The following is a 24948-nucleotide window of genomic DNA, read 5'->3' on the forward strand; positions in this document are numbered from 1 at the left end:
GGTAAAATGAAGACCAGATCTCTCAACGCAGAAATTATTTTCAGCCTTTCACCAAACAACAACGTAAGATTTATTGATCAAATATCATTTTTGCCAAAGAAGCTTGCTAATATCCCTGCAGCCAGACTAAATACAGGTATCCATCTAACAGTTTACCTGGCATACTAATAGAAGTTGCTGTTATTTTTACTAACACTAATATTCTGTAATCTCTTGTAGCTCATCAGAATTCCATTATCATAAAATGTTTGTTAATTTATACTTCAGGTTTATTTGATCCAGTAACTGAAAAGATTGTTTAGATGTAGTGAGAAAATGACTAGCAGTATTTTGATATTTTTCATCTTTTCTTAGATTTCAGATGCATTTAAAAAGTTTGGCATTTCAGACAGTGACACAGCAGTACTCATTGTTCTGGTTGTAGACAGAGAAAAACCTGTAAATCTGGAAGATATAGCATCTCACGTAGAAGGCCAACAGGTTGCTCTAGATGAACTTTCCCAACTGACAGACACTGCCAAAGTTAAAAAGGTATGTAACCAAAAGAGATGACTGGGGTAGAGAAAAGGAATAAATTATATAATTGTCTATTTATAGCCCTCAATTTACATAATTCACATAGGGTTTGTTTTTCTTTAGCATGACTGAAAACTTGTCTTACGTGCAACTTTTTCTTATAATGCTTTTTTACTCTGGAAAAAAAGCTGTAGTCCTCGTGCTCTGATATCACGAATTTTAAGTTATCAAATTCTTAACGTTGTCAGGAAATTGAAACATAAAAATGAATTCCAGATTGCTGCCCACCATTTATACACTTTTGCTTCTTGTCTTCTCAGGCAAATACCCAAGTAATTGTAAACAAATTTTCAGTCCCAAAGCATTTCATAATCTTAAACACAAATAGTCCCGGCATGGGCAGCTAACTAAAAATTTGTTGATTAGCTGCTAGGAGCTGTGTTAAGAGGTTTTGTGCTCTTACCAGATTACCATGTGCTGGAAAAGTATCTTGAAGGATGTGAGTTCCGCTTGATAAAATTTAGTTTAGTTTAAATCGTCTTGATCACGTCAATCAAATTAATGATGGGAGGCATATAAGCAAAACTGGACAAATTGTAGTATATAATGTGGAGCTAAAACTACTGTTCTCATTTAGTTTCTTAGCTTTCCCATGTCTCTTGCAGTTTCAGAATTTGATTGGTTTCTCACTCCCAACTTTTATCTAGCCTGCAAGACAACATACGAATTTCTAATGTAAAAAAGGGGAGGAAGGGGGAAATCTGTGTGTGTATATTTTTTAATGTATGCAGTAGATTTTTTTCTTCCTTTCACAGCTTTCATGTTTTCCTTGTTCTTTTTTTTTTTTCCTGCAGATGTACAAAATTACTCCACAGGAAGAAAAAATCGGCACCTTATTAGATAGTGTTATTTGCAGAATGTCAACAAAAGATGTTTAACAAAAATGTAGAAATAAATTTGTTTTGAAGGAAAAAGTGGACTTTTTAAGATGTAAAAACACTTTGCAACTCCCCCTATATCTCAAGAGAATGTGAACTGTGTTGTTTCGTGACATCTGAGCTTCAACCATAAATGAGCAAGCTTGGACATGGGGGTAATCTGGGCTGTATTCTAAGCACAGAGATTAGTTTGGCTGTGCTAAGCAGAATTTACCATTGCCATTTCTGTTCATTTTCCTAATGAGAAAAAATGACTTTTGCCAGTACCTTAAGCTGATCATAAACAGAAGGTTTGGAAATTTGTACTTATTTTTTTTTCAGCAAATGTTTCGTTATCCCTCAATAAGTTTCAGATATTTTTTTATCAGCCCTACCTTGATTTGATTTGACACCTGAATTTGATGGACAATATCATTTTAATGTATCGTTTTAATGATACTACTGCCAGCTTTTCTGTCTCTATAGTGTGGAGTATTGCTGATGGGCTAGAAAAAAATGAAAGTTTATATAAACTATCTGCAGTACTCTCTGCTAATGAGATAGTCATCGCCCAGCATTTGGGAAAAGGAAGGGGGGGGTGCTTCATGGCACCCAGTGATGTATGCAGAGGTGCAATGTCCAGCAGAGGTTTCGGTGATGTGCTGAGCAATGATTAAGGTCAGTAAGGTGCTACGGTGGCGTTAGCACCAGACAATCTGATGTCATCAGATGCAGTGTGGTGCTGAGGTATTGGTGTATTGCTGAGTTACTTTAGTGTTAGGTTTAAAGGGTAACAAGAGGTTCTTTTACTCTGTAACACCGAGTGCCAGTGGTGACATATGAAGGTTTGGTTCCAGGTACAGAATTCATAGAGAACTTTGCACCATAGATTTACTCACATTGTGGATATAATTTACATGGCATTCCAAAAGAATTATTGAACTAATTTTGCTTTGCAGAACCACTGTTAGGAAAGAGCATTAAAGGGAGCTAAAGAGAACGCTGATTTCCAGCAGTCACTGGGTCCAAGTGCCCTGTGTGAGTATCGTTTGATCACAGGCATCCTGATTAAGACAAATTACTGTCCTAATTAGATAGCAGTCAGTAGTTTACTGTTATGCTTTACTGTTTTTCTGGGACATGTATAAAACTGTATATCTCTCTGTATTTTTTCCTAAAGTTCTGAGTTGTTAGGTTTTTTGTACTGTAGTCCTGTGATGGAAGCATTCTTAGGACATTATAATGGATTCAAATCCTTCTTCTGGATTGTTGTAATTGGAGATCTTAAAGAATAGGTTAGAGGTCCTTTGCAGCCTTTTTTTCTAGGATCTAGCCAATACTTAACAAATACCAAGGGAATGACAAGGTTTATCAGATTAAAATATTCAAGAGAAGTGAGTGTGCTGATTTCTTGATATGAAGATGGTTTTATGGAAAACATTATCCTTTCTAAAGGGAAATGTGATGCATTATTAAGAGATGGAGCTGTGGAAGGGCTTGAGTCTTTTTTGAAATAAAATGTGAGTAACATCAGCATGGGAGAATGACTGTGGAAAACAAAAGACTTGTTTTCGTTTTCTGACAGTCCAATTGGTACATGGAGTATGTCATCAGATTTGCTGGCTCAACTGCTGACATTGGTTTTAGTAGTTTAGAATAACAGCAGACAGGTATGCTTAAACCACAGCCTTTTTTGAACATGTGTAAATCATCAGTCTGGTCTGGTTAATGTAAAAGAAATATTAATGAAAAGATCACTGTGTAACAACTGATACACACATTCCAAACTTGGGTTCTCAGTTTTTAATTCTAGTGAGGTTACTTCATGGGTGTAGAACCAGTAACTAGTTTGTTACTGTTGTCATGTATTCCGAGCTAAATTATGGAAGTGATTTACTGTGAGAGCTGTTTTTCTGGGTGGATTTACTGAGAATGATTTCAAGAGCTGTAGACTCCATAGCATCATTCAGTCAGGGAGGTGATTTGGGTCTGTTGACAGAGACTATGCAGTCGCCCTACAGGACCACATTTTTCCCCTAGTCCTGACTGCATTATCAAACTACACTAAGCAAATTATTTACAAAAATAAAAACATTAATAAATGTAGATTCTGTTGATCCTGCAAAGTTCTGTCTTTCTGAATATATTAAAAATTAATAAGTTTAGGCCTATAATTTAACTGTTGATCAGCTACCCCTTCTTTCCAGCAAGGCAAAAGTTTAAGGAGAAAATGTATTTAACACTTTGTAACTTAAGGTATTGATGTATCCAAGCCAGCCTAGATACATTTAACAGCTTAAGATATTATTTGATGGTACATGTAAGCCAGTCTAAGAGTCTGCTCTTGCTGAAAGGCTGTGGTCTGATTTCCCCTTTGATTCACATTCTCACAATTTTCCTCATTTGCCCTAGCATGCATCAGACTAGCTACGTCAAGTCAATTTGCAGAGCAGTAATCCAAACAAGAAGTGGGTTGCTTTCTGCCATGTTAATGTGCCATGCCATGTGGGTAGCTTTCTGCCACGTTAATGTGCAGCATGGGAGCAGTGACAGGGTACGTCTAGAGAGAAGAACACCCCAGCCGTCCCAGCATTTCCACGGCTGTTCCCAGCGCTGCCTCAGCCACCAAGTGCGACTCTGCTTCTTTGTCAAAAAACATGGCTAGCCAGTGGGGGAAAAGTGAGCCACCAGTTAACATGTTCTCTCTCCGGGTGGTGCCATTTGTTCTGCTAGTAATCTTTAAAATTACTTCTTTGTTTCGTTTCACAGAATCACAGGGCGGCTGAGGCTGGCAGGGCCCTCTGGAGGCCGGCTGCTCCAGCCCCTGCCCAAGCAGGGACACCCAGAGCAGGCTGCCCAGGACCACGTCCAGGCGGCTTCTGAGTATCTCCAGGAAGAGAGACTCCACAGCCTCTCTGGGCAGTTTAATTTCATTTATTAGAAAACTTAATTCTGTACAGTCTTTCACGCATAAAGAAATCTTTTATGTATACCTGTCCTAACTGAAAAGTACGGTACTAGATTGCTTTCAGAGTCCTCGGTATAACTGAGAGTACTTTTCCATAAAGCTCAATGATGAAGTCTGAGAGATGATTATGGAGGAATCTGAAAGAGATGGCTTGTGATCAACAACAGTGCAGCAAGTGATTTTTCCCTACTCTCCTGCTGCATTGCAATCCTTAGCTAAGGAGAGTGGGGAAAAATCATGAACACATTTTTTTAGTAAGGAGGCTGTGAAAGGTACATTCTGCCTTTTCAACTTCATGCTGATCCCCTTTTTTTTTTTTTTTTTGGTGGTATCTCAAACTCCAGATACCTCTATGTGTTCTTCAAGAAAATAAGAGAATTTTTTTAATCAAGATGAAAATGTGGTGGTTTTCGAAACATTGAATGTTCTGCTATCTCCTCTGAACTTTCATGTTTTCATCTCCTCTATCATAAGGTGAGAGAGAGGAAACAACCATTTTCAATACCCTATTTGGGTCTCCAGCTCTTCAGAGGCAAGATTATATCTGCAGTATTTACAAAATCAGTGAATAAATCCTAAACTCTGATGTGCAGCCAATTGGTCTAGCCTTGTGTGTGTGGTGTGCAGCCAAATGCTCTAGCTTTGTGTGTGTGTGTGTGTGGTGGTGTTTCTTTTTGTTTGTGCTGCCCTTTCACTATTATGCATGTACATGACATGGATTGAACAAAACCAGCAGCCTGTGTTTCTAAAAGTTGGTTACTAAAACCTCCTGTTCCGTGGAATTCACTTTCCTGATTGAATGCTTTGCAATACGTGAGTTTCTTGGAGGGGGAGTATGTAGCAGAATACACAAAGCTGTATTTTACAGTGAGTTTGTAGTTCTTGCTAAAGCCAACAAATCATTACTGTGTGAGTTAAAGATGAGCTTTTAAAGATGATGCCAAGCTTTCAGCTTAGGCAGATCTGATACATGACACATGTGCACTGCTGGCCAGTCCATCGTATAACAGGTATATATATCCACCTCTTGGCATGCGGTGGATATATCCTTCAGGAAAACCTCATGCTCTCATGGCTGAGGCAGTCATCCTCCCCTCAGGGGGCTGCAAGAAGCCTTCACCTGTGGGATGGTGCACATGCAGGATCAAATGTATTACCCACCACATGGCAGAGGAAACGTATGTTTTGGTATAAGATGTGAAAGGGACAGACCGGTTCTTCAAGGAAAGAGAGAAGCAGAGAGTAGGCTGCCTCCACATCCAGCCAATTCCTCCTGATTGCTCTCTGACTCTCTCCAAATGCAGCTGTGAAGAACATAGCACAAGTGATCCAGATTAATTTTTCACCAGTTCAGTTCATGAACCGCAGCCTGTGCACCTCTGAACTATGTGTTTAATACCAACAAAATGTGTGTTTCCAAAAGCTGTGTATGTTGCTTAAGATTCTGTACATCAGATTGTTAGAACAAGTAGCCAATCTGATGTACAAAATCTTAAGCAAAGGAAAAAAGTGCTTCAGCCACTGGTTAAGAGTTCAACAAGTTAATTCCCTTCACTTTTAAGTGTCCCTGCTCCTCCTCTGTTCAGTGGCTTCCTCTCTTTTCACCCCAAGTCTCAATTGCCTGGTTTTACTTCCCAAGCCCTGCACAGTTTACATCTGTCTCCTCAAGCATAAGCTTGTTCTCTTGCTTTGTTATGTTTTCAAAGAAGCAGCGTCAGGCCTCCTTCTGGGCCTACTTAAGCCAGGGGAAGCTCTCTTCATCACTTTCAAAATAGGTGATTATAGAGGACCACTCCTTGACCTCTTGTCATAACTGTCTCTCTCTCTCCTATAAAAGCTGTGATGATGGTAAACTTCCAGAGTGCTGAGCCCGGTGCCCATCACACAGCCCCGGTAGCCTGTTTCTTTTCGCACCGTTGTCAGGACACATAAATCCCTCTGTCTTCTCTTGTACTTAAATGGTACATTAACAAGGGAAGGGACGGTGCTTGTGCTTTCACTTGTAATGGTAATTCATCATACATGCTTTATGACTGGACCCGTGTGTTCTGTGGCAATGTATTTAATACACTAAGCATCTGTTTTCTTACTGCTATTCCCGTGTGTGCTGGTCTTCGGGCAGCATTGTCAAAGCTCTGCTCTCATTACAAACCACGAAGAGGTGCTGCCTTAACCGGGGTGTTTACCTGAGGGCTGCAGGAGCACTGATTCCACACTGGCCTGCTTACAGCTGACACCGGTCTCTGCTTGGGGCTGCACTGAGCTTTGTGAATACTCCTTGGGGTAACTCATGTAGGTCTTCTCAAAAGCATCTCCGTTTCCATACCCCTCCTGATTATACATAGATACCAGAATGAGATACACCATACTTAAAGGAATTGTGTGAAAACAGTGGTAGCTTAATCTCAATTTCCAATATCCCCTTTTTGCATATCCAACAATCACAAACCCTATTGGCTCTAGTAGCACACTCAGAGTTCAGGCTGAGTTGTTGTCTGCTATAACAACCAAAGCTTTTGGTGTTTTTTGTTTGTTTCTTTTGCATTGCTACTTCCTAGGACAGAATCCTCTGTCCTTTAATATGACTTGTGTTCTCCCTACAAGCCCTATATGTATCTGCCCAAATTCCAAGGAGGAAAGTTGTCTGCAGCTACTACTTAATTATAAACATGTATCTATCCCTAAGTATTAAAAAATGTCTTACAGTTCTTCATTAGGAACATTATTTGTTAGTTTAGGCAATGCTAAAATCTGGAGATTAAGCTAAGCTTGAGCTCCAAAGGCTCAGACTTTGTTCCCAACAGCTACTGCCCTTCAGAGCTGCCAGTCTATTGACCTGAGCTCATCAGGACTAGGTAACTATACAAAGTTGAAGACTGAGCCAGATGGTCCTGCAACAAAGGATGCTTAGAAATACATTTTATTTCATGGGTTCATTCCTGAGTTTACACCAGAAGTTGAACACATGCAGATGCAAGCCCCATCATCCATATAAACTCCCTTCAGCAACTGAGATGAGAATTTGATTTGTTCGGAAGTCTTCCTTTGTCTGCAGGACAGCTGTTTTTATTGTGTGTTTTGTTTTTTTTTTTCCTATGTTGTTGTGACAAGGCAGATTAGTTGCCTGTTTATATAGCATGTTTTACCATGGTTTGAGACAGGTAATATTAGCAGAGGTAGAGACTGGACAATGTAAGATAAAAAAAATGGAAAACTGCTTTGATATACAAAACACTGACAGATAAAAATATTCATTGAATTCTTCTTCCCAAGAATGTATTATGCTTAAAATGTTTCATATACATGCAAAGGGTAATACAAACATGTTTATATGTTATATACAAACAGTTGTTATCTTATTCACAAAGTCATGTTCTGTATATTGCCTATTAAATCGCTTCACAGCTTCAGTTCCACAAGTAGCAGCAGTCTAAGCAGTTTCAAGTACACCGTAATAGGCAGGGACCATTTTTTTTTTGTACCTCCTGGGTACGGATAATCAATACAAGAATTTCTTTAAATATTTAACAAAGAAAGCATACTGCTACTATACGTATGAATCCTTCCTTGTCCAGGCTCCCCAGATTGCCATTAGAAGGACCATGACGATCACTGTGTAAAGCGTGAGGACTGTAGCAAGTTCATCTCCACGCTGTTGCTTGAACCCAGAGGTACTGTGCCAGTTCTCATGTGTGTTGGCATTGTTTCTCTGTCTGTGAGCACGGAGCGAATGTATCCTACCACAACAAAAAAAACAAGATAAAAATAAAAACGATTCTGTTTATTAACAGTACAATAGTGTTTATAACAAGTCCAGAGTGTGCGTTGAATCACAGGCTAGATTTGGGAAAGAGCTCTTCAAAGTGTATGGGGCTAATAAAGCAATTTCCATAATTGGAAACGCAGAACATTTACTGGCCATTTGGTATCTCTCTCCCACTGACATGCAGAGAGATTGGACACAGGCTTCTGAGAGGATGCACAGCGCTCTTATTCTCTGCTGTTGATACAGATCAGTTTTATGAGAAAAAACACACCCTTACATTTGGCAATATTATGCAAGTGGCACGGTGAAAAAGAAAACAAACAAAAAATACCAGTTTCTAAAGCTTTAATCCATGGGAATAAGCACAGCACGTGCTGTGAGAGTTTCCCATTCTGCTCTGATAACAGGTTTCTCTCTCTGCTTTTCAGAGGGGATTACCCCCAGTGATCTATGTCACCATATTCTTTAGCCAAAAATACCAGTCAGGAGTAAATACACAAACAGTATCTCCGGTATTCTCTGAAGTAGCATTTTATTCTCTCTGATTCTGATTCTACATTGCTTTGCTACCTTTCCCAAATGGTTTGAAAGTGAAAGTGCTAGTCTAGAGTAAGTGACCTCCAGTTATTGCTATCTCAACTGAAAAATTGCCTGTTAAGCTCCAGTGAACCTGCTTGCTTTTTTTATTATTTTTATTTTATTTTATTTTATTTTAGAGAGAAAAATGTTGAATGCCCACAGTTTCTCTGAACTGGAATGCCAAAGGGAGATCAATCAGCTTGTGACTTTACTGTATCTTAGGAAGGGGTCTGAGGAGTCTTAGATGCATTACAGCTCTGGTTCATGCATTTTTCTGCTGTCATTATCACAAAAGAGTAGGAGTTACCAAGAAAAATGCTATGGCAGATACAGCCTATAAATAAAGAGCTTTAAATACAAATTATATTTAGATACCTATGCACCCTTGGAAGAGAGCTGCCAGAACCGAAAGAATGAAAAATGAGGAAGTGCAATCTGCAAAGGTAATTCATCAATAAAAGAGAAGTTCTGCAGCTGAGATTTTACAGGAATTAGTTTTAGAATAAGAAATACACATTTATCACCTGTATGAGGACAAGGGCTACCTTCTGTGTAATCACAAATCAGGTGACATAGATCATGATTTTCTGGCAGCATTATGTTAAGACTGCGAGGGGAATATTGTCCTTGTCAATATTTTTCTTTCCCATTTCTACCTGCCCAAGGTGAATGCAGCTTACCTCCTGCAAGCATTCATGGTATCGTAGTGATTATGTTCCCAATGAATCAGATTTCTTCTCGCAGAGAGGAAGAAGTAGTCCTTGTTTATCCTCTTCTCTCCTTTCACAAAAGAGGAAAATCTTCACTCTACCAACAAAAAGAATCTTTCTTCCAAGTGCACCAATTTTAACAACGCTGGTCTGGGAGTGCCTGATATGTGTCCATCAAAGCTCTCAAATTGCCGGTCTTCTAAAGCTAATTTTGACACAGTTCTTCAAGAAATTCCCTGGAGCAGCTCACAAGGCAAGTGATGAGTAATCCCAATGACTGACTTCGAGCTGCTGGGATCCCTTCTTATAAACAGTGGCTAGCTGCTAAAATGCTGCCAGATTCATAGCAACAGAAGTAATGCACAGATGGAGGGTGCTGGTGGTGAAACATGCAGGATGAGCTGTAACTTAGAACTTTCTATTAGATCACAGGCTATTTTTGCGTAAAACTTAGTTCCTTTCTATAATTGTAATTGGGTTTAACTTGCCTGGAGTGAAATTTCAAGCTACCATCACTTAGATGTACTCTAATATTCAAACATTTTTATGAAAAAATAGGTGTCTTCTTTATCAATTTGTTGATTTTTATAACACGATCATATTCTGTAAGCAGTCAATAGCCAGTATATCAGCACAAAATAAAACATTTGGACATTTAGGGTTAATAAATAAGTCACATACATCCTACTCTTCCCTGCTCACCAGGAACCATTATTAATATGCGACTGTGCTAATATAAAAGTTCTCCCAAAAGTTGTGCATTGCATCATTAGCTGGGTTTATGATGGTTTAAATATAATAGGTCAAACAGACCAGCAAGCATTTGTAGAGCTCATTAATAGAAATGATTTAAATTTGTAGTTTAGAGAAACAGGCAAAAGCCCTTCTTTCCCAAAAGAAAATCTGAACATCATGCGTCATCTTTAAACTGCCACACAAATAAAATAACCTTACTACTTATTTAAATGTTACTGTAAGATTATTGTCACATTTAATTGCGGTTGACTTAAGACAATTCCAGACTTGTACTTCTGGTACATTTGTAAAGGTTTTTGCCTTTCTTTCCCATGGCGTTTTTGTTTCTGTATAAATCATATTTGATTCCTTTAGTTTTACTAAAACCATTAGCAATGCCCAAATATCTCTTGGGATACCACTTACACTCTAGAAAGTCTGTTATATAAAATTTAAAATACAAAATAAATGCTCAAGTTTACAGGATTAAATGCTTTAAATCTTAAGACTGAGCTTGTTTACTCATGCTCTCATCTGTCTTAAAACTCTATTCCATGAATACCATTTGTAAAAAAGAGCTATTTTGTTCTTATCAAGACTGTACCAGTTTAATAGAAACCGATTCAAGTCTCCATTTCCTTTAAATGAAGGCATTGCAACTATAAAGGCAGTGCATCAGTGCGCACTTCTACAGGTGTGCATGTGCCCTTTATGTCTAACAGCTATGTGAGGAGCAAAACAGTGTCCCTGTAACCAGTGAAGTTACTGAGGATATCACATTCTTTGCTACTGAGAATATTTTAAATGTAGAATAATAGAAATATTACAGTGACTTCAAGGTAGAAATTCAGACATCAGTAAAAAATTATAGGCTTCCACTGATTTTAGTCAGTTTTAGCTTTTGCAGATCTTGTTCTGAGGATATAGGCAGTTACAACTTTTGGATTCTTCAAAAAGAGCTGGATGCCTGTATTCTTAAACAATACATGCAGAGTGGTAGATGCCACAATAAAAGCTGTACACTATTTTTTTTCTGTATTTTTTTCTTCTTTTTTTTCTACTTTAGTCCTAAGATCTATACCACTTGCTGCCTATTTGTCCTTTTCTCCATTAGTTTCATCTCATTTTTCTGTTTCTTTTTGATCATTTCACTTTTTGACCAATGTAAGCAAAAATAAGTAGGTGAAAGGCTAACGTTAGAAGTGTGATATTGTTGATTTTTGGACATAAATTAAACTTTTGAGATCTCCCAACTTTTCTTCTTCTCTCTGTCTCTGTCTCTGCCTCTGCCTCTGTCTCTTTCCCATCCAGCATCATAGTTTTCTATGTTGAATGTTATCCTTAATAATGCACATGGCCCAGTTTTGTTAAATCAGCCATGGACACTTGGTCATCTTTACAGAACAATAACCACTGTTGACCTGTTGGTGAGACATTCTCTAGGCTAAAGCAATGCAAAAGAAGAAAGGTAAAAGCATAGAATTGAAATGATTACATCGGTAATAGTAATTCAAGGACCCGTGAGAAAAACACCAAAGGGAGCAGCTATAAAATCCTGAGAGGAAAAGCCAGAAGCTGGAAGACAGCAACACTCTATTATGGAAGATTGGTCTGGTTTACAACCAACAAAGCCAGACAATTCCCACCTCACTGACAAGTGCCTGCCAGGAGAGACTCTTCAGGTAGCTGTGGTAGGTGATGGAGAGGGAGGGAGAGAGGGAAGGATATAAGCATGTTAATTTTCAGCCTGGTAGTGTATTAGTCCCAGTCATTTACTGTGCCTATAAGACAAGAAATAGGACATTTGTTATACACTCAAGTTGCATATATACTGCTTTGAAGTCTCCATCAACAGTGAAAGATACCAGAATAGGTGGCCAGGTAGAGATAGAGTTACAAAATATTTTCTTTGCCTATATGAAAATTTGCAGGTCCTGATTAATTATTGTTATTCAGCTCCTAAATTCCAATCAAATGATTTAGTTAGTCATCCTCGAACACTCGGAAAAGAATACACCACTCCACTTTTATTTCTGAGGCAATGTAAACATATATCTTAGGAGACAATCCTGAGGGCTGTGTAACAGGATTATATGTCAAGAGGCAATGGACACAACACAGGAGGTGCTGCCTGAACACCAGGAGCACTTCTGTGCTGTGTGGGTGACCAAGCACTGGCACAGGCTGCCCACAGAGGCTGTGGGGTCTCCTCCTTGGAGACCTTCAGAAGCTGCCTGGACGTGGTCCTGGGCAGCCTGCTCTGGGTGTCCCTGCTTGGGCAGGGGTTGGAGCAGCCGGCCTCCAGAGGGCCCTGCCAGCCTCACCTTGCTGTAGTTTAGTTAGAACTGCTGAAAAGCGGTGTTGTCCTGGTGTTTCTTACTGACGTTTGTCTACTGTTAGATCTACTGCATTGATCATGGAGCCCATTTCAACTGGCACTGACAGGGACTGACATCCAGGAATGTCACTGCTCCTTGTAACCTCCCTGCATGGAATTTTTCCCCTTCTGTGTATGCTTCTGGGGTCAAGCAGGTGAACAAGAAATGGGGATGAAATTTCAGCCCCTGCACTTTAGGGGTGGGAAGCATTGAGGGGCAGCCAGATGTGCAAGCCCAAGTGGAGCAGGAGGAGCCACCGCCTTGGGCATGTGCGCTACAGGCACCCACAGCTGCCCCCGATGACCCTGTGACTCTCCAGAGAACCCATCCTCAGTGTCTGTGTCCGTGGGTAACTACGTGTATTTAATCTACTACAAACTGGCCACAGCGAGTGCCTGAGGCCCTCAGGGGGAGCCGTCGGGGACCCGCGGCCAACTACAACCCCCAGAGTGCCCTGAGGGAAAGCGGTATCGTTCGAACGGGCCAACGAGAGCGCGCGGGGCGCGTCACGTGGGGGGGCCGCCATTTCAAACGGCAGCCCCGCGGAGGTGAGCGCGGCCGGGGCGGCTGAGGAGGGTCGGTGAGGGGGGGGGGAAGGGTCCGCTGAGGGGAGCTGGGCTGAGCCCCGGCTGTTTTATTTTTAATTTAGAGCTGTGGAAGGTGCTCGTAGCCTGGGGGGTGGCGGGGTTCTGGTACAGGTGTCTAGGAGCGTTGCCCACCTAAATTGTGTTCGGGTGAGTCTAGCTATAGAGCTATGAAGTTCTTAAGGAATTTCATTTAAGGAATTAAGGATTTTCATGAGTCTTAGCCATCACTACCGTGTTTGAAGGCTTTTTATAAAGGTTGCAGCACCGTATGTATCTATACGGTCTATATCTATCTGTATATATCTATATGGAGATATATATATGTTGAAGCATTTTATATATATACATATATAAAATCAGATAATTCAGTGCTTTATTTCAAGAGAGTGCAGTGAGATCTGTCTCATAAGCCATGCTTACGTGGCTGTCACTGACCGTTACATATAGGGGTCTGTGACAGTTTTACCCAGCTGGGCAGCTAAGCTCTGCCACAACTGCCCTCTCACTCCTCAAAGGGAAAAGGGGAGAAAATATGATGGAAAGGGCTCCACAGGTTGCAGGGAAACTTCTGCTCTGGTTCCTGGAGCACCTCCTGCCCTCCTTCTGCACTGACCTTGGGGTCTGCAGGGCTGTTCCTCGCTCCTCTCTACCAGCGCTGTTGTGTAGCAGTTTGCTTTTTGTTTTTCCCTGTCGTTAAATCTGTCCTCGCAGAGGCACAACCATCATCACTCACTGGCTCAGCTCTGGCCAGCAGTGGCTCCCTTTGGAGCTAGCTGGAGCTGGCTCTGATCTGACATGGAGCAGCTGCGGGGCACTTCTCAGAGGCCACCCCTGTGGTCCCCCTGCTATCAAAACCTTGCCATGTAAACCCAATACAGGATCTTCAGATAGAATGTTTACCTCCTTACGAAGTTGGTGGTAACAAAAAACCTGTGACCTAATTGTTGTTTTTTAAACCCAGCTGCATAGCTAATTCTGTGTTTTCCAGACACTATGGAGGAAGGAAAAGAAACAGTATCCCATCACTCAAGTCATGTGATTGAAGAAAAACTGGGTATTTGCATGAGTGATGGTAGGTGGAGGAGAAGGGATATTTTCTAGCTATTCCTCATTAAAAATTAAGACAGTTTAGATTGTTAGACCTTTTTTAATTGCTTTGCATCTTGTTCTGTGTACTTTTTTTCTTTGTTACCAGTTTCAGACTTAAGTGTCCTCAGGATGTTGTGGAGCTCTGGTTTTTAAAGTATTTAGTGACGTGGGTAACATGAGGTCATCAACTTTTCTCTTATATATCCAATCTGAGCTTTTCTCTTCTCCTTATCTGCCTGCTGCTGATTCAGTTAGTATTCAGTGTATATATTAGTTAACAGGAGAACAATTTATTCTCATCGCCTCCTGTTAATGTTATGTAGTGGTCTCAACTAGAACAGAACCAAATGACTAGATGACTGTCTTGTCATCTAGTTTTTGATTATGTATTCTCATTTTTCTTGATTGGAGGCTGCTGATAACCCTTTCCCACAGTCAGATCCCATGCTCCTGTTATGGATGCTTAGAAGTTACTGTTTAGATCTTTCATGATATTTGGGCGTCTGTCACAATTATGAATCATATTTGCAGCTGTACCTTTAAAATAATAAAAATATGTTCAAAGAAGTGACATAAACTTGACAACTAAAACTTCCTTTGCTATCTAACATCGGTTTCACTGAATTACGGAAACATAATGTAGTAATTCTTATTGCAAGTCCATACTGACAAAATTCTAATGAAGTTATTGTAGTTTCAGACATTCCTCTTCTGACTGATGAAAAGTTTGATTTTGATCTTTCACTCTCTCCTGCGAGGTATGTTAAAAGTATATTTATTTGTATACACTTAAAATGCACATAATATAAGCTCTCGATTGACTTATTTTTCTTTATAGTGGAAATGAAGATGAAGTTTTTGTTGGACCTTTGGGACACAAAGAAAAATGTATTGCTGTCAATATTGAAGCAAAAAGAAGCACTGAAAGAAGTGTACCTGCTTCTGATGATAAAGTCATGTGGAGCCCACTGACAGGAGAGAAGTTTGTGGAAATTTTCAAAGAAGCTCACTTGTTAGCACTGCAAATAGAAAGTGGAAGTAAGACTGAACAGAATAAAATAAGCCAGCCAGAAGAACAGGAAAACCAGACTATAGAAAAATTTGTTGAGGACTCAAAGTCAAAGTTGAAAATACTGAGAAACGAAAATATAGAGAAAAGTCCCAGGGCTGTTAAGAGGGAGACATACTGCGTGTGGGATAGCCCAGCATCAAATCTGCTGCCTGGTTTTCAGGAGGGATCAGATAAACTTTTGTCAGGTGACAAAACATACATTCTTCATACTCCTCCAAACAGAAGCCCTGTTAAAATTCATGTATCTCCTGCAAAAATCACTGGCTCCCCTCTGACCCAAGAACAGAAAACTAAAGAAAAAAACAAGAAAGCAACTGGCAAACTGCCAGCGGCTAAGCCTTCAGCTACTCTTGGAAAGAGCATTATGTTGACTGTAGAAAAGGTAAAGACATATCTGGGTAACAATGTTTTCCTTAAACATGACCTTTGTTATAGGAACGCTTAAACTGCCTACAACGTTTTTATTTTTATAAGTTAACTTTAATCTTCTGGGGTTTTTCTACTACTTAAAATCCTCAGGCAGGAAAAGTTGCATGTTAAAAAGAAAAGTGGGGCAGATACTATAGTTTAGAAGCCAACTAGTTTACCTGTTATGGCAATGTAGAGTAACTGCTGGCAAACTTCTTTTCCGTTGTATTCCGTTTTGGGGAATACCATTATTCCTGGCTTCTGTTTAAATAAGGTTTTTTTGGTGGTTTGTTTTTGCTTGTAAAATTACTGTTCTAAGCCTTTCTAAATTAATTTTTTTTATTTTTAAATTAATTTAAAAATTTAAATTTTAATTTAAAATTAATTTTTATTTTTTTAAATTTTTATTTTTTAATTAAATTTAAAATTTAATTTAATTTAAAATTACTGTTCAAGCCTGTTCTAATAATTTAGCAAATATACTCACTAGTCTAACTTGAACTATGTTAGCCTAAAGACTAGGGGCTTGACTGGGTTCAAAGGCTGCTTCATTGACTGTTGTCTTGGTTTCTTAACAAAATCATCTTGAGCAAAAGCTTTATAGTGGCTTCTAGGAAGACTTGCAGCTTTTAAAATGTTGCACTGAAATTTGCAGCCCAAACAAGGAAAACATAGTATTTCAGCAAGAAGAGATGTGACCGGCATGGGATCATCTGAAGATCTAATTTCTGATAAATCAAGTGCTGCTTCAGATGTCTTTGAGTCTTCGCTCAGTGGCAGTTCCTCAGTGCAAGACAAAAAAGTCCTTCCTGCACCAAGTAAGGTAACGGCAAGCATTCTTAATATGAAACTGATCTTTGTGATGCTTCTGTAAGAGGAGAAAACTGAGTATAGTTTGCTTTCTAATATAAAGCTGTATTTCTGTGTGTAATGGGTTCAAGGAAAAGTAGTCCCTGTGCTGGAATTGTCATCTTGACTGTGTCTTCTATGTCAGTAACACAATGAATATACTTAAGAGCAACTAAAAATGCTTTGGAGCGATAAGCACTGCCTTTGTTTTTAAAGCACTAGCTGCAGGTAGGGATTGGCAGTTTGCTGTAAGAAGCAGCGTGTAGTACCATCTGAAAAGGCTGCCATAACTTGCCAGAAGGTAGGATACCTGTAGCTGTCAGTTGGTCTGGAGTTATAGACATCTACTTAGCCCTGTGTGCCACTACTCTGCTGCAGTACTGCTTTACACTTGTTTCAGTGTGGTGCTGCAGTTTCCTTGAGGATGGTGTGGGTGGTGTAGAAAAGTAGGAGGAAGAAGGCCATGAGGTGGGTAGCAGGAGACAGAGATCAGTGGAACGTGGTGTTGGGTTTGGCTTGTGTCTGCGCTCTTGGGGACTGGTTGTCATCCAGTTGGCCTTCCTGTAAGTGGCAGTAGCTTGCTTGCTTCTAAGTAGGTGGCAGCATATTTAACGCAAGATACTCGTCCACCCTCACGTGACAGCATAGCCCTACAGTCCTGAAAAGTTACGTAGTGTTGTGGCAAAGGAAGGAATTTTTCCAACACTCACTAGCAAATTGCTATAATGCCCAGCAGAAGCATAGCAAAGTAATGTGTTAAATACTCTTTCTGCTTACAAACGATATCTTCTGATTCAGCCTGATCTAAAGAAAACACATCTGAAACTTCCTGGTGTTGCCAGTGGTCTCCCGAGGAAAGCTAGTTCGTCGTCATCTTCATCGTCAGTTTCCAGTCTGAACTCAAGTTTACCCATTTCTCCCATAGGAAAGAATGGTAAATGCTCTTACTAAAGAAATCAATTTTAAAGTACATAAGCATCTCTTGGTCTGTGGGTTTGAATGTTTTTAATGGTGTGTAGTACATACAAGGAGTAAGAAATGTTTTGAGTGGAGAATAACATTTTGTAGGCTAGCCAAATAAATCCCTGTGCACTAAAGATAAAATCTTAGACTTCTATTGCTGGTAATAAATAGATTCATATATGCCTGATACCTGCATGTGAGTGACACGGCTAGGAAGTAAGCAATGCCTCAGGAAACCTGCTTTTGTTGTGTGCTATCTTCTATTATAGCCAAGCATGTGAGCTTCTGAATGTTGTAAGCTTGTCCAACTTGAATTTAAAAAAGAAAACAAACAATACAAAACACCTGGAGCTACAGAAGCAAGATGGAAAGCCTAGTTCCAGGTACTGAGTTTCTGTAAGGCTAATGAAATTCAAGCAGATTGAAAAGGCTTTCTGGAGATAATCCTCTTGGTTGTATTCAGTTTTGTATTCCTTACTGTAGTAAGGATATTAATTTGACCCTTACAGTAAGCCTCAGAGGATCAAGAAAAAAGTCTCCTAAAAGTGGAGACAGATGTCTCTACATCTGACAGACATCACTACATTTCTTGTAGATGTAGCAAGATACCAAATTACAACAAATTTTTAACGTACTTTTTCTGGACAGATTATAAGGTATCAGTAGAAGTTAAGACTTGGTAAGAATTTTTATGAGAGGGAGTATCTAGTCAAGTTTCATCCTAGTCTGTAGGTTACTTTCAGTAAAAGAAGAAAGAACTACACTGAAAACTGAGAAAAGCACTTATGGGGTAGTTCAGCTTGTGCTGTTAATCAGCATAACTTAAACTATTAACCACTAAATGCGGGTTTAAGGGAATGATCCCAACCGTGCAGAGCAAAAATGCTGAAAATGTAACTTGGATCGGCTAGCTGTTTTGGCATTCTTTGAAAAGTATTATTTGACTTAATTGCACTAATTCGGGTAGTTGGTGAGAAGAGTTTCCAAAGCAAACAACATTGAGTGCTCAGGGAGTAAGTTTTCAATAGTTGTATATTTTGTCCTTAAACCTGAGTTGTTTGAACATAAATTGCTGTTTTCCTGTGTGAGCTTAATCATTTTGATTAGTCAAAAACTTATTTCTGAATCACTGTTTGTTGTCTTTCTATTTCAGGAAAATCAAGTACTTCTTCAAAAGCTAGTGTGAGTGGCTCTAAACTTTCAACTGGTACAAATAGGCTGGCCCTGGTCAGACCTGCTAGGGTGTCATCTCTGCAGGCTGTCAGTACTGAGAGATCCAGCAAGCAAGAAAGATCAGCTAGTACTCCCAAAACATCTAGTGCTGTAAGCTTGGCTAAATCTTCAGCTTCTGCAACGTCATCTGATACTGTAGGCAGCGGAATTCAGAGGATGAGCTCTCTTCCCAATCTGCAGAGGCTATGCCAACAAAGTAAAGATGGAAGTGCAATAAAAGGAAGCCTGTTCCAAAAGCCCAAGACTAGAGTTTTGTCTGTTCCTACAAGTCAAAATAAGGGTCCAGTGAAAGCTGGAGGTAAGCATATGCTTTACATGGCCTGTCTTCTGACTTGGCTGTTAAATGTTCCTTTGATTGTTTGTTGTTCATTTCACTATACTTCTGTCTACCTCTTGATAGAAACAAGTATTTTAACTGAAAGGTATCCATAGTTCTAAAAACAAAATATGAATGTGAATAGAAATTAACAAAGCATTTCTTTTTAGATATAACACCGAACAAGTTGGCACCAAAAGTAGCACCATCTCTTGGATTAACATTTTGTGGCTCACTTGGAAGGTAGGTCCAGGCTGAATGTACTTAGGTATACTTAGAATGCAATGTGGACGGTTGTTGCGACAATCTTTAAAAGTTCTAACTTTGAAAGCAACTTCCTGTAGTCCCTTAAGACCCTCCAGGTTAGGCTGTGTTAATGGTTATCGGAACCAATTTCAAAATTAAAAAAAAAAAACAAAAAACAACAAACGACTACAACCAAAGCACTTCAGAAAGAGGATCGCTTTTGTAGGGCTACACTAGAGTTGTTCATGAAAGGATTATGAAGTGAAGTCCCTATAGTGATGCAGGTATTGACTTCATAATATCACCATTCTCTTATTGACCAAAGGCTAATTGATTTCTATTGTCTGGTAAAAATATTTGAATAAAACTGTTTCTAGAAGCTTTTGGCAAGTGTGTGTTCCTTTTTTAGTGCTATGGCAGTCAGCACTCCCGTGAAAGCTTCAGAAGATGGGATATTTCCAAATTCTGGTTTTCGTGAGAGGTCTGTCTCCATGACTCCTGCCAGTCTGAAACGGTCTGCCTTACCCACACCTGTCCGTCGTATCTCGGGATTTCCAGCAGCGACTCCTAGAACTGCACCAAGAATGGCATCTTCTCCATATGTTGCATCTATTCAAAGCTCTGGCTTTTCTACCAAGAAGACACTTACAAATGGGTAAGGAATAACACCACCATTCCCCCAAAATTAAATAAGTATTGTAGGCAAACTGCCTCTAAATGAAATTTAACGACTTTCAGGCTTCAGGGTTCTCTGCTGAATGTGAGAGTAGAACATCTGAGCATTTAGATGCTGTATAGGACAAATGTGTGTGTATGTATCTTGTGATTAGTAAAATACTGTCAGCCTTCAGATGAGCCAGTATTAACATTAAAGAACTATGATCTCATAGGAATTACTTGTATTTCTTGAGCTAGTGGGCAACTTAAAACTTGTCTGGTGCTTTGACTGCAAACCAGATTTTTTTTAGCTGGTGTTTTTTTTTTGCTATTGTTTTTTGAAGGGAAGTAGGTAGATAAAATTAATTTTGCCCCATTCTAATGGTTCTGTGAAATTACTTGGAAGCATCAGTCAAAGTCAAGGATTTAGTTGACAGCTTCAGTTTGAGGAGGCTTCCATTGAAGTAATGGCTTGTACAAAGGGGGGGAATCCTATGCAGGTAGTTAGCAGCAGCATGTTTTCTGTGAAGAGTATGTTATTGCCTTCATATTAACCCAGCATCTTCTCAAAGTGCCATATATACGCTTGCAGGCTTGCCTCAGGGTTGGTGGTGATGAACACTTTCAGAGATCAGGCATCATTCCTACTTTGTTGTGTTACTTAAGCTAAATGTCCAAAATAGTCTTTTTCTCTCAACAAAACAAAATTTCTGTCTTTACGATGACTCTATCATACTAATCAGATTACAGTTCCTTACAAAAACCCATGTGTGAAATTTAGACAGCACGTATATGTCAATTTAAGATTAAAGTCTTCACCATCCTAGCTCACTTCTCTGCATGTATAGGCTATAAATTTATAGCAGCACGGAATATTTTGTATTTTTCAACTAACTAGCATGCTTTTGGATCAAAATATGGGAAGCCTTATAGCCATTAAAACTTGGGGTAAAGAAAAGGAGAAAATGAAGTTAGGGCACTGCAGCTTTTGAGGAACAGTTTGACTTTATCTGTATTTCATGCTTCCTGCTGAGTAAAGAACTCAGCCAATGTTCTTCTCCCTAGTTCTAAACAGGTGAAGGATGCACAAATATCTTCTTCAGAAGATGAGATATCTCCTCCACCTGTGCTACCTCTCACGCTTGACTTCTCACCAGAAAAAGCTGTGAAAGAAACAGAAGAAAAATCAAAAGAGGCTGAAGTACAGAATCAGCTGGCTGAAGAGAAACAAACTAAGGAGGTAGGAAATGAGAATCCATTTTTCTACAGAACTAAAACTGCTTGAAAATAAATGAATTCAAGCTGAGGGATAAGTAGGAAAAAACACTTCAGGACACGGTTAAAATGGGTTAGCTCTAAGTGTGCACCCTCTAGTGCCTACTGTTAGTACTGAACATCTAGGTTTATTCAGTGTTTAATACCTTATCAAAGCTGAGTGGTCACATACTTGAAGTATTAAACTTCTAGATAAATGCACTGAAGGAGAGTAATACAGTTGCTTAGCAGCAATGCAAATCTACATCGAATGCTTAAGGATTAAACCCCAAGGTTCATGTAGCAGTAAACTTAGTTAACTGTCAAATACTTAGTCCAGCAAACACTATGTTCTTCCCGCTCTCAGTAAAATTAATCTACTGGCTTCATGTTGAAAGCTGGCACTCCTGAAAAGTTTTTTCCTTAATACCTGTGAAGTACCAGTTCAGCGCTATTAACCTGTCAAAGTGTGGCTATAGAGTATTCAAGTATTCAGCTTAGGATAAAAGCTGTAGATGAATTACATGTTATTGTGTCAGTTTCTTACTGCATTAGCTGACCTACTGACAGACTTGAAGTATGTTACAGAATTACTTAGTACGTGTATAGAGAAGCTGAGCCAGACAAAATGTAACTAAAGTCTGGAGCTCTGCAGATTTTGTTTAAATATTTTAATTGGCTAAGTAACATTGCATAATTGTAGTCAAGTCTTTTAAATATTTATTACTCTTATGTTTTAAATTTGACTTAATTTACAAGCAAAAAAAAATGTTCTGTGTTCCAGAGTTCTTTTGCTTTGTCTTAATGTAACTTCCCTATTTGTGATGCTAGCCATTGGCAGAGCAAAAGCTGAGTTTTTATACTGTGCACAAACAATCCTGCAAGAAAAACACCCAAACTAAACTAAATCTGTCCTGTGATTATTACAGCTGTATAAGTAAAATTGGCTTATTGGCACGGAAGATGGAAGAAAACTTTCAACTATCTTTTTTTTTTTTCAGATGTTACTGGTAGATATTGAAGTAGATAAATCTCTCCCAGAAGCTTTGGAATGTGAAGGTAGACCTCTGATTGATCTTTCCAATACACCTGAATTGAATAAGATTATTCCCCTAAAGCCTACGTTCTCAGGGCAGGTAAAGGTAAGTTGTATACAGGTCTTCTGGAGAAGATAACAAACTGGTGCAGATATGCTAGCAGGAAAATGTCAGGTGGCTGCATATGCTTGTCTGCAGAGCAGCTCTACAGTAGTGTAGGAATTAATACTAGCTCAATATGTTCAGTATGATACTGCATGTTAATCTGCTCTTAAGTAAAGAACATAATGTTTAAAATCAATGTGCACTAAACTAGAGTCAAGTGAACAGTTTGCAAATAAGAAAAGGAGGAGGCTGGAGAAGAACCTAATGCTTAAAGAATTTGTTAAAGAATGAAACTTCCTGAAGTCGAAAGTGAATTCTGTCTTCAGTAGAATAGGCATGGTGACTACAAGTCTGTCTCTCCTGTTTAACCCCTCTCCTAAACCCCTCCTCATCTGAAAGGTGAGTTGGAACACAGACTAAATTTGACAAGAATTTCTGGGCAATTGTTTTTTGTACGCAAGTGGCTTGAAGGTGCATTCCTTCAGATGCTTTCAGATGAATGGTGGTAACTATGAGGATGCAGCCTCTGACATTAGATGTAGTTGGGATCAATTTAATATCAGGCACTTCAAAACTTCGAAGTATCTCAAAAGGGGATCACAGAAGTCTGACTTCATCTGACTTTTGGGGGTATGTTTAGAGGAGTTCAGAAATGCTCTGTCCTGCCTGGATGATAGCATCACTTGAATATGCATAGTATTGAAAGCTAAAAGCCTTTTAGGTTTTTAAAGGTAAGTATGGGGAATATCTACCTTGTAAGAAGCTTTGAGAAGCTTGTGCTTGTCTAAGAATGAGCTAGATCTTTTTTTTTAAAAAAACAAACTAATCTGAACCTAAATGCTTGAGTGTGGTGCTTGTATCTGTACTTTGGATACTAACAGGAATCCTAAACAAAAATTTAGTACTGTTAATCTCTATTAAGTCTTCTAATAATGTACAAAGAGCTGAACTTCATCATGTATTCTCTTTCAGTTAATTGATTTGAGTTCTCCTCTTATCACTCTGAGTCCTGATGTAAACAAAGAAAATCTGGATTCCCCTCTGCTGAAGTTCTGAACTTGGGCTGAAGTGAAGAATTCTTGGTGTCTGTGATCTTTAAAGTGTTAGGTGCTACTCTTCACTCACATAGCTTTATGAAGATGAATGGTGAAATGCTGTAGCAATAGAATTGTAAGAGTCCTTATACAGTAAAACTCAGTCCAACGAAGAGTTTTCCTCATGGATATACCACAACGGCGTATTTAAAGTTTAAGTCAAAGGGATAGTCTCTGTATTGGAAGCCTGCATTTTTTTATTTCTTACTGGTTGTCCTTTGTGTCTTTATTTCCTATGTGCAATGAAGGTTTAACTTAAAAATAAACGGGTTTAACTAACAAACTGTTGTACAAATTAGGAATCTCTTACTACAGGATTTGGTCAGTCTATTTTAATGTTTCACTAAAATCTTACAATGCAGGTAAAACTAGTGGATTTCAGTTTTTAATACAAAACTATTGCAAGTCAGGAAATAAATTCTTTACTGTTGAATTAGTGGAATATACTAACATTAACAGCTGGATGATTGTATGATTCAAAGAAGAAAGTAACAGCATGTTATTGCCAGATGGCTTGATCTTGACATTTGAAGGCTTAAATTTCTCCCTTTCAAATAGCAGAAAAATTAGAGTTTGCAACACTTTCATGATATGTGGAGACTTTTAAATACAGAGAGGTGAGTGGAAATGAAAATGCACACAATAGTAGCACATAACTGTTAAAGTCAGATATCTGTTTTGGAGACCAGAAGCTTCTGCTGTGCATGTATTAGCTTAGTATATCAATGTATAAAAGTTAATCAGCTTCTGGAACTATTCTATCCATTGGTAACTTTGAGACCAACTGTCTAAATAGGGAAAAAGTGTTCAGATGAGTTTGTTAAATACTGATGTTGAACAAGGCTGCTTTAGCTGGAGGTACTTTACTTTTTACCATGGCTGCCTTTTCTGTGGTTACTGCAGCATCAGACTTGTGAACCAAGACTTCTGGCAAGGTTGTGAAGACTTCTGAGTCAGAGGGAGCAACCATGCCACCCTGTCCTACTAAGTATGACCCACTGTGACGTAGAATTTCTATACTTTTTCTTGTTCCTGCTTTCCCTCTGCAAAAAGTGAGATGGATAACCAAGGCATTTACTAAAATTTCACTTAGGAGTCTGCTGCTCAGTTAAAGCAATACTCAAACCATGTCTTCATGTAGCCTTTACGCAGGGTGCAGAAGCTAGTTCTTTGTACAGTTTCAAATGAAAACAAAGGGGGACACTTTAAAAACAACCAAAAAGGAAACACCACACCCACTCTTTCTCCCAGTATTGGTGTATTTGTGATTTCATTTTAAAATTAGGTTATGCCCTATTTCAGAAACTGAGAGAGAATCAACTGTTATGTGTCAGTTAAGAACAGTTTTGGGGGATGACCATAACAACACTTTTATTGGCGATTTTCAGTGGGCTGTGTCAGCTACACTGCAAACCATATCCCTGCATGGTCCTAAAGCAGACATCAGGCCAGCTGAATAGTTGTGGAAT

The 24948-nt window shown here is 39.1% G+C and overlaps 1 protein-coding gene and 1 long non-coding RNA gene across 4 annotated transcripts; one reads left to right on the top strand and one right to left on the bottom strand.

Moving 5' to 3' along the window:
- Positions 1 to 1760: 1760 nt before the first annotated feature.
- On the bottom strand, positions 1761 to 12719 carry LOC308188456. Its single transcript, XR_013945513.1, has 2 exons — positions 9427 to 12719; positions 1761 to 8138 (listed from the first exon to the last, which is right to left on the bottom strand). It is a non-coding gene; the product is annotated as an uncharacterized lncRNA (long non-coding RNA).
- Positions 12720 to 12976: 257 nt separating this feature from the next.
- GTSE1 (G2 and S-phase expressed 1) lies at positions 12977 to 23762 on the top strand. Of its 3 annotated transcripts, none has more exons than XM_080577503.1 (12): positions 12977 to 13117; positions 14145 to 14228; positions 14940 to 15003; positions 15084 to 15699; positions 16381 to 16548; positions 17373 to 17508; positions 18691 to 19068; positions 19257 to 19329; positions 19742 to 19987; positions 21055 to 21229; positions 22245 to 22385; positions 23358 to 23762. In XM_080577503.1, exons 2-12 carry the CDS (start codon positions 14150 to 14152, stop codon positions 23439 to 23441), a joined length of 2160 nt encoding a protein of 719 aa, XP_080433629.1. In that variant the 5' UTR covers positions 12977 to 13117; positions 14145 to 14149; the 3' UTR covers positions 23442 to 23762. The 3 variants fall into 3 exon arrangements, with proteins under 3 accessions (XP_080433629.1, XP_080433631.1, XP_080433630.1); XM_080577505.1 differs by having other exon boundaries at positions 13094 to 13145; XM_080577504.1 differs by lacking the exon at positions 12977 to 13117 and adding an exon at positions 13172 to 13303.
- Positions 23763 to 24948: the final 1186 nt, after the last annotated feature.

This window comes from Anser brachyrhynchus, assembly GCF_964034855.1.
Source record: "Anser brachyrhynchus genome assembly, chromosome: 1".
NCBI lineage: Eukaryota > Metazoa > Chordata > Aves > Anseriformes > Anatidae > Anser > Anser brachyrhynchus.

What these genes read in the sequence shown, in the direction of transcription:
- GTSE1 (XM_080577503.1), top strand. Translation starts at nt 14,150, where the DNA reads ATGGAGGAAGGAAAAGAAACAGTATCCCATCACTCAAGTCATGTGATT. An exon ending in TTCTCCCATAGGAAAGAATG is followed by an intron (nt 17,509 to 18,690) that starts GTAAATGCTCTT and finishes TTTCTATTTCAG; the next exon opens with GAAAATCAAGTACTTCTTCA. An exon ending in GGGTCCAGTGAAAGCTGGAG is followed by an intron (nt 19,069 to 19,256) that starts GTAAGCATATGC and finishes ATTTCTTTTTAG; the next exon opens with ATATAACACCGAACAAGTTG.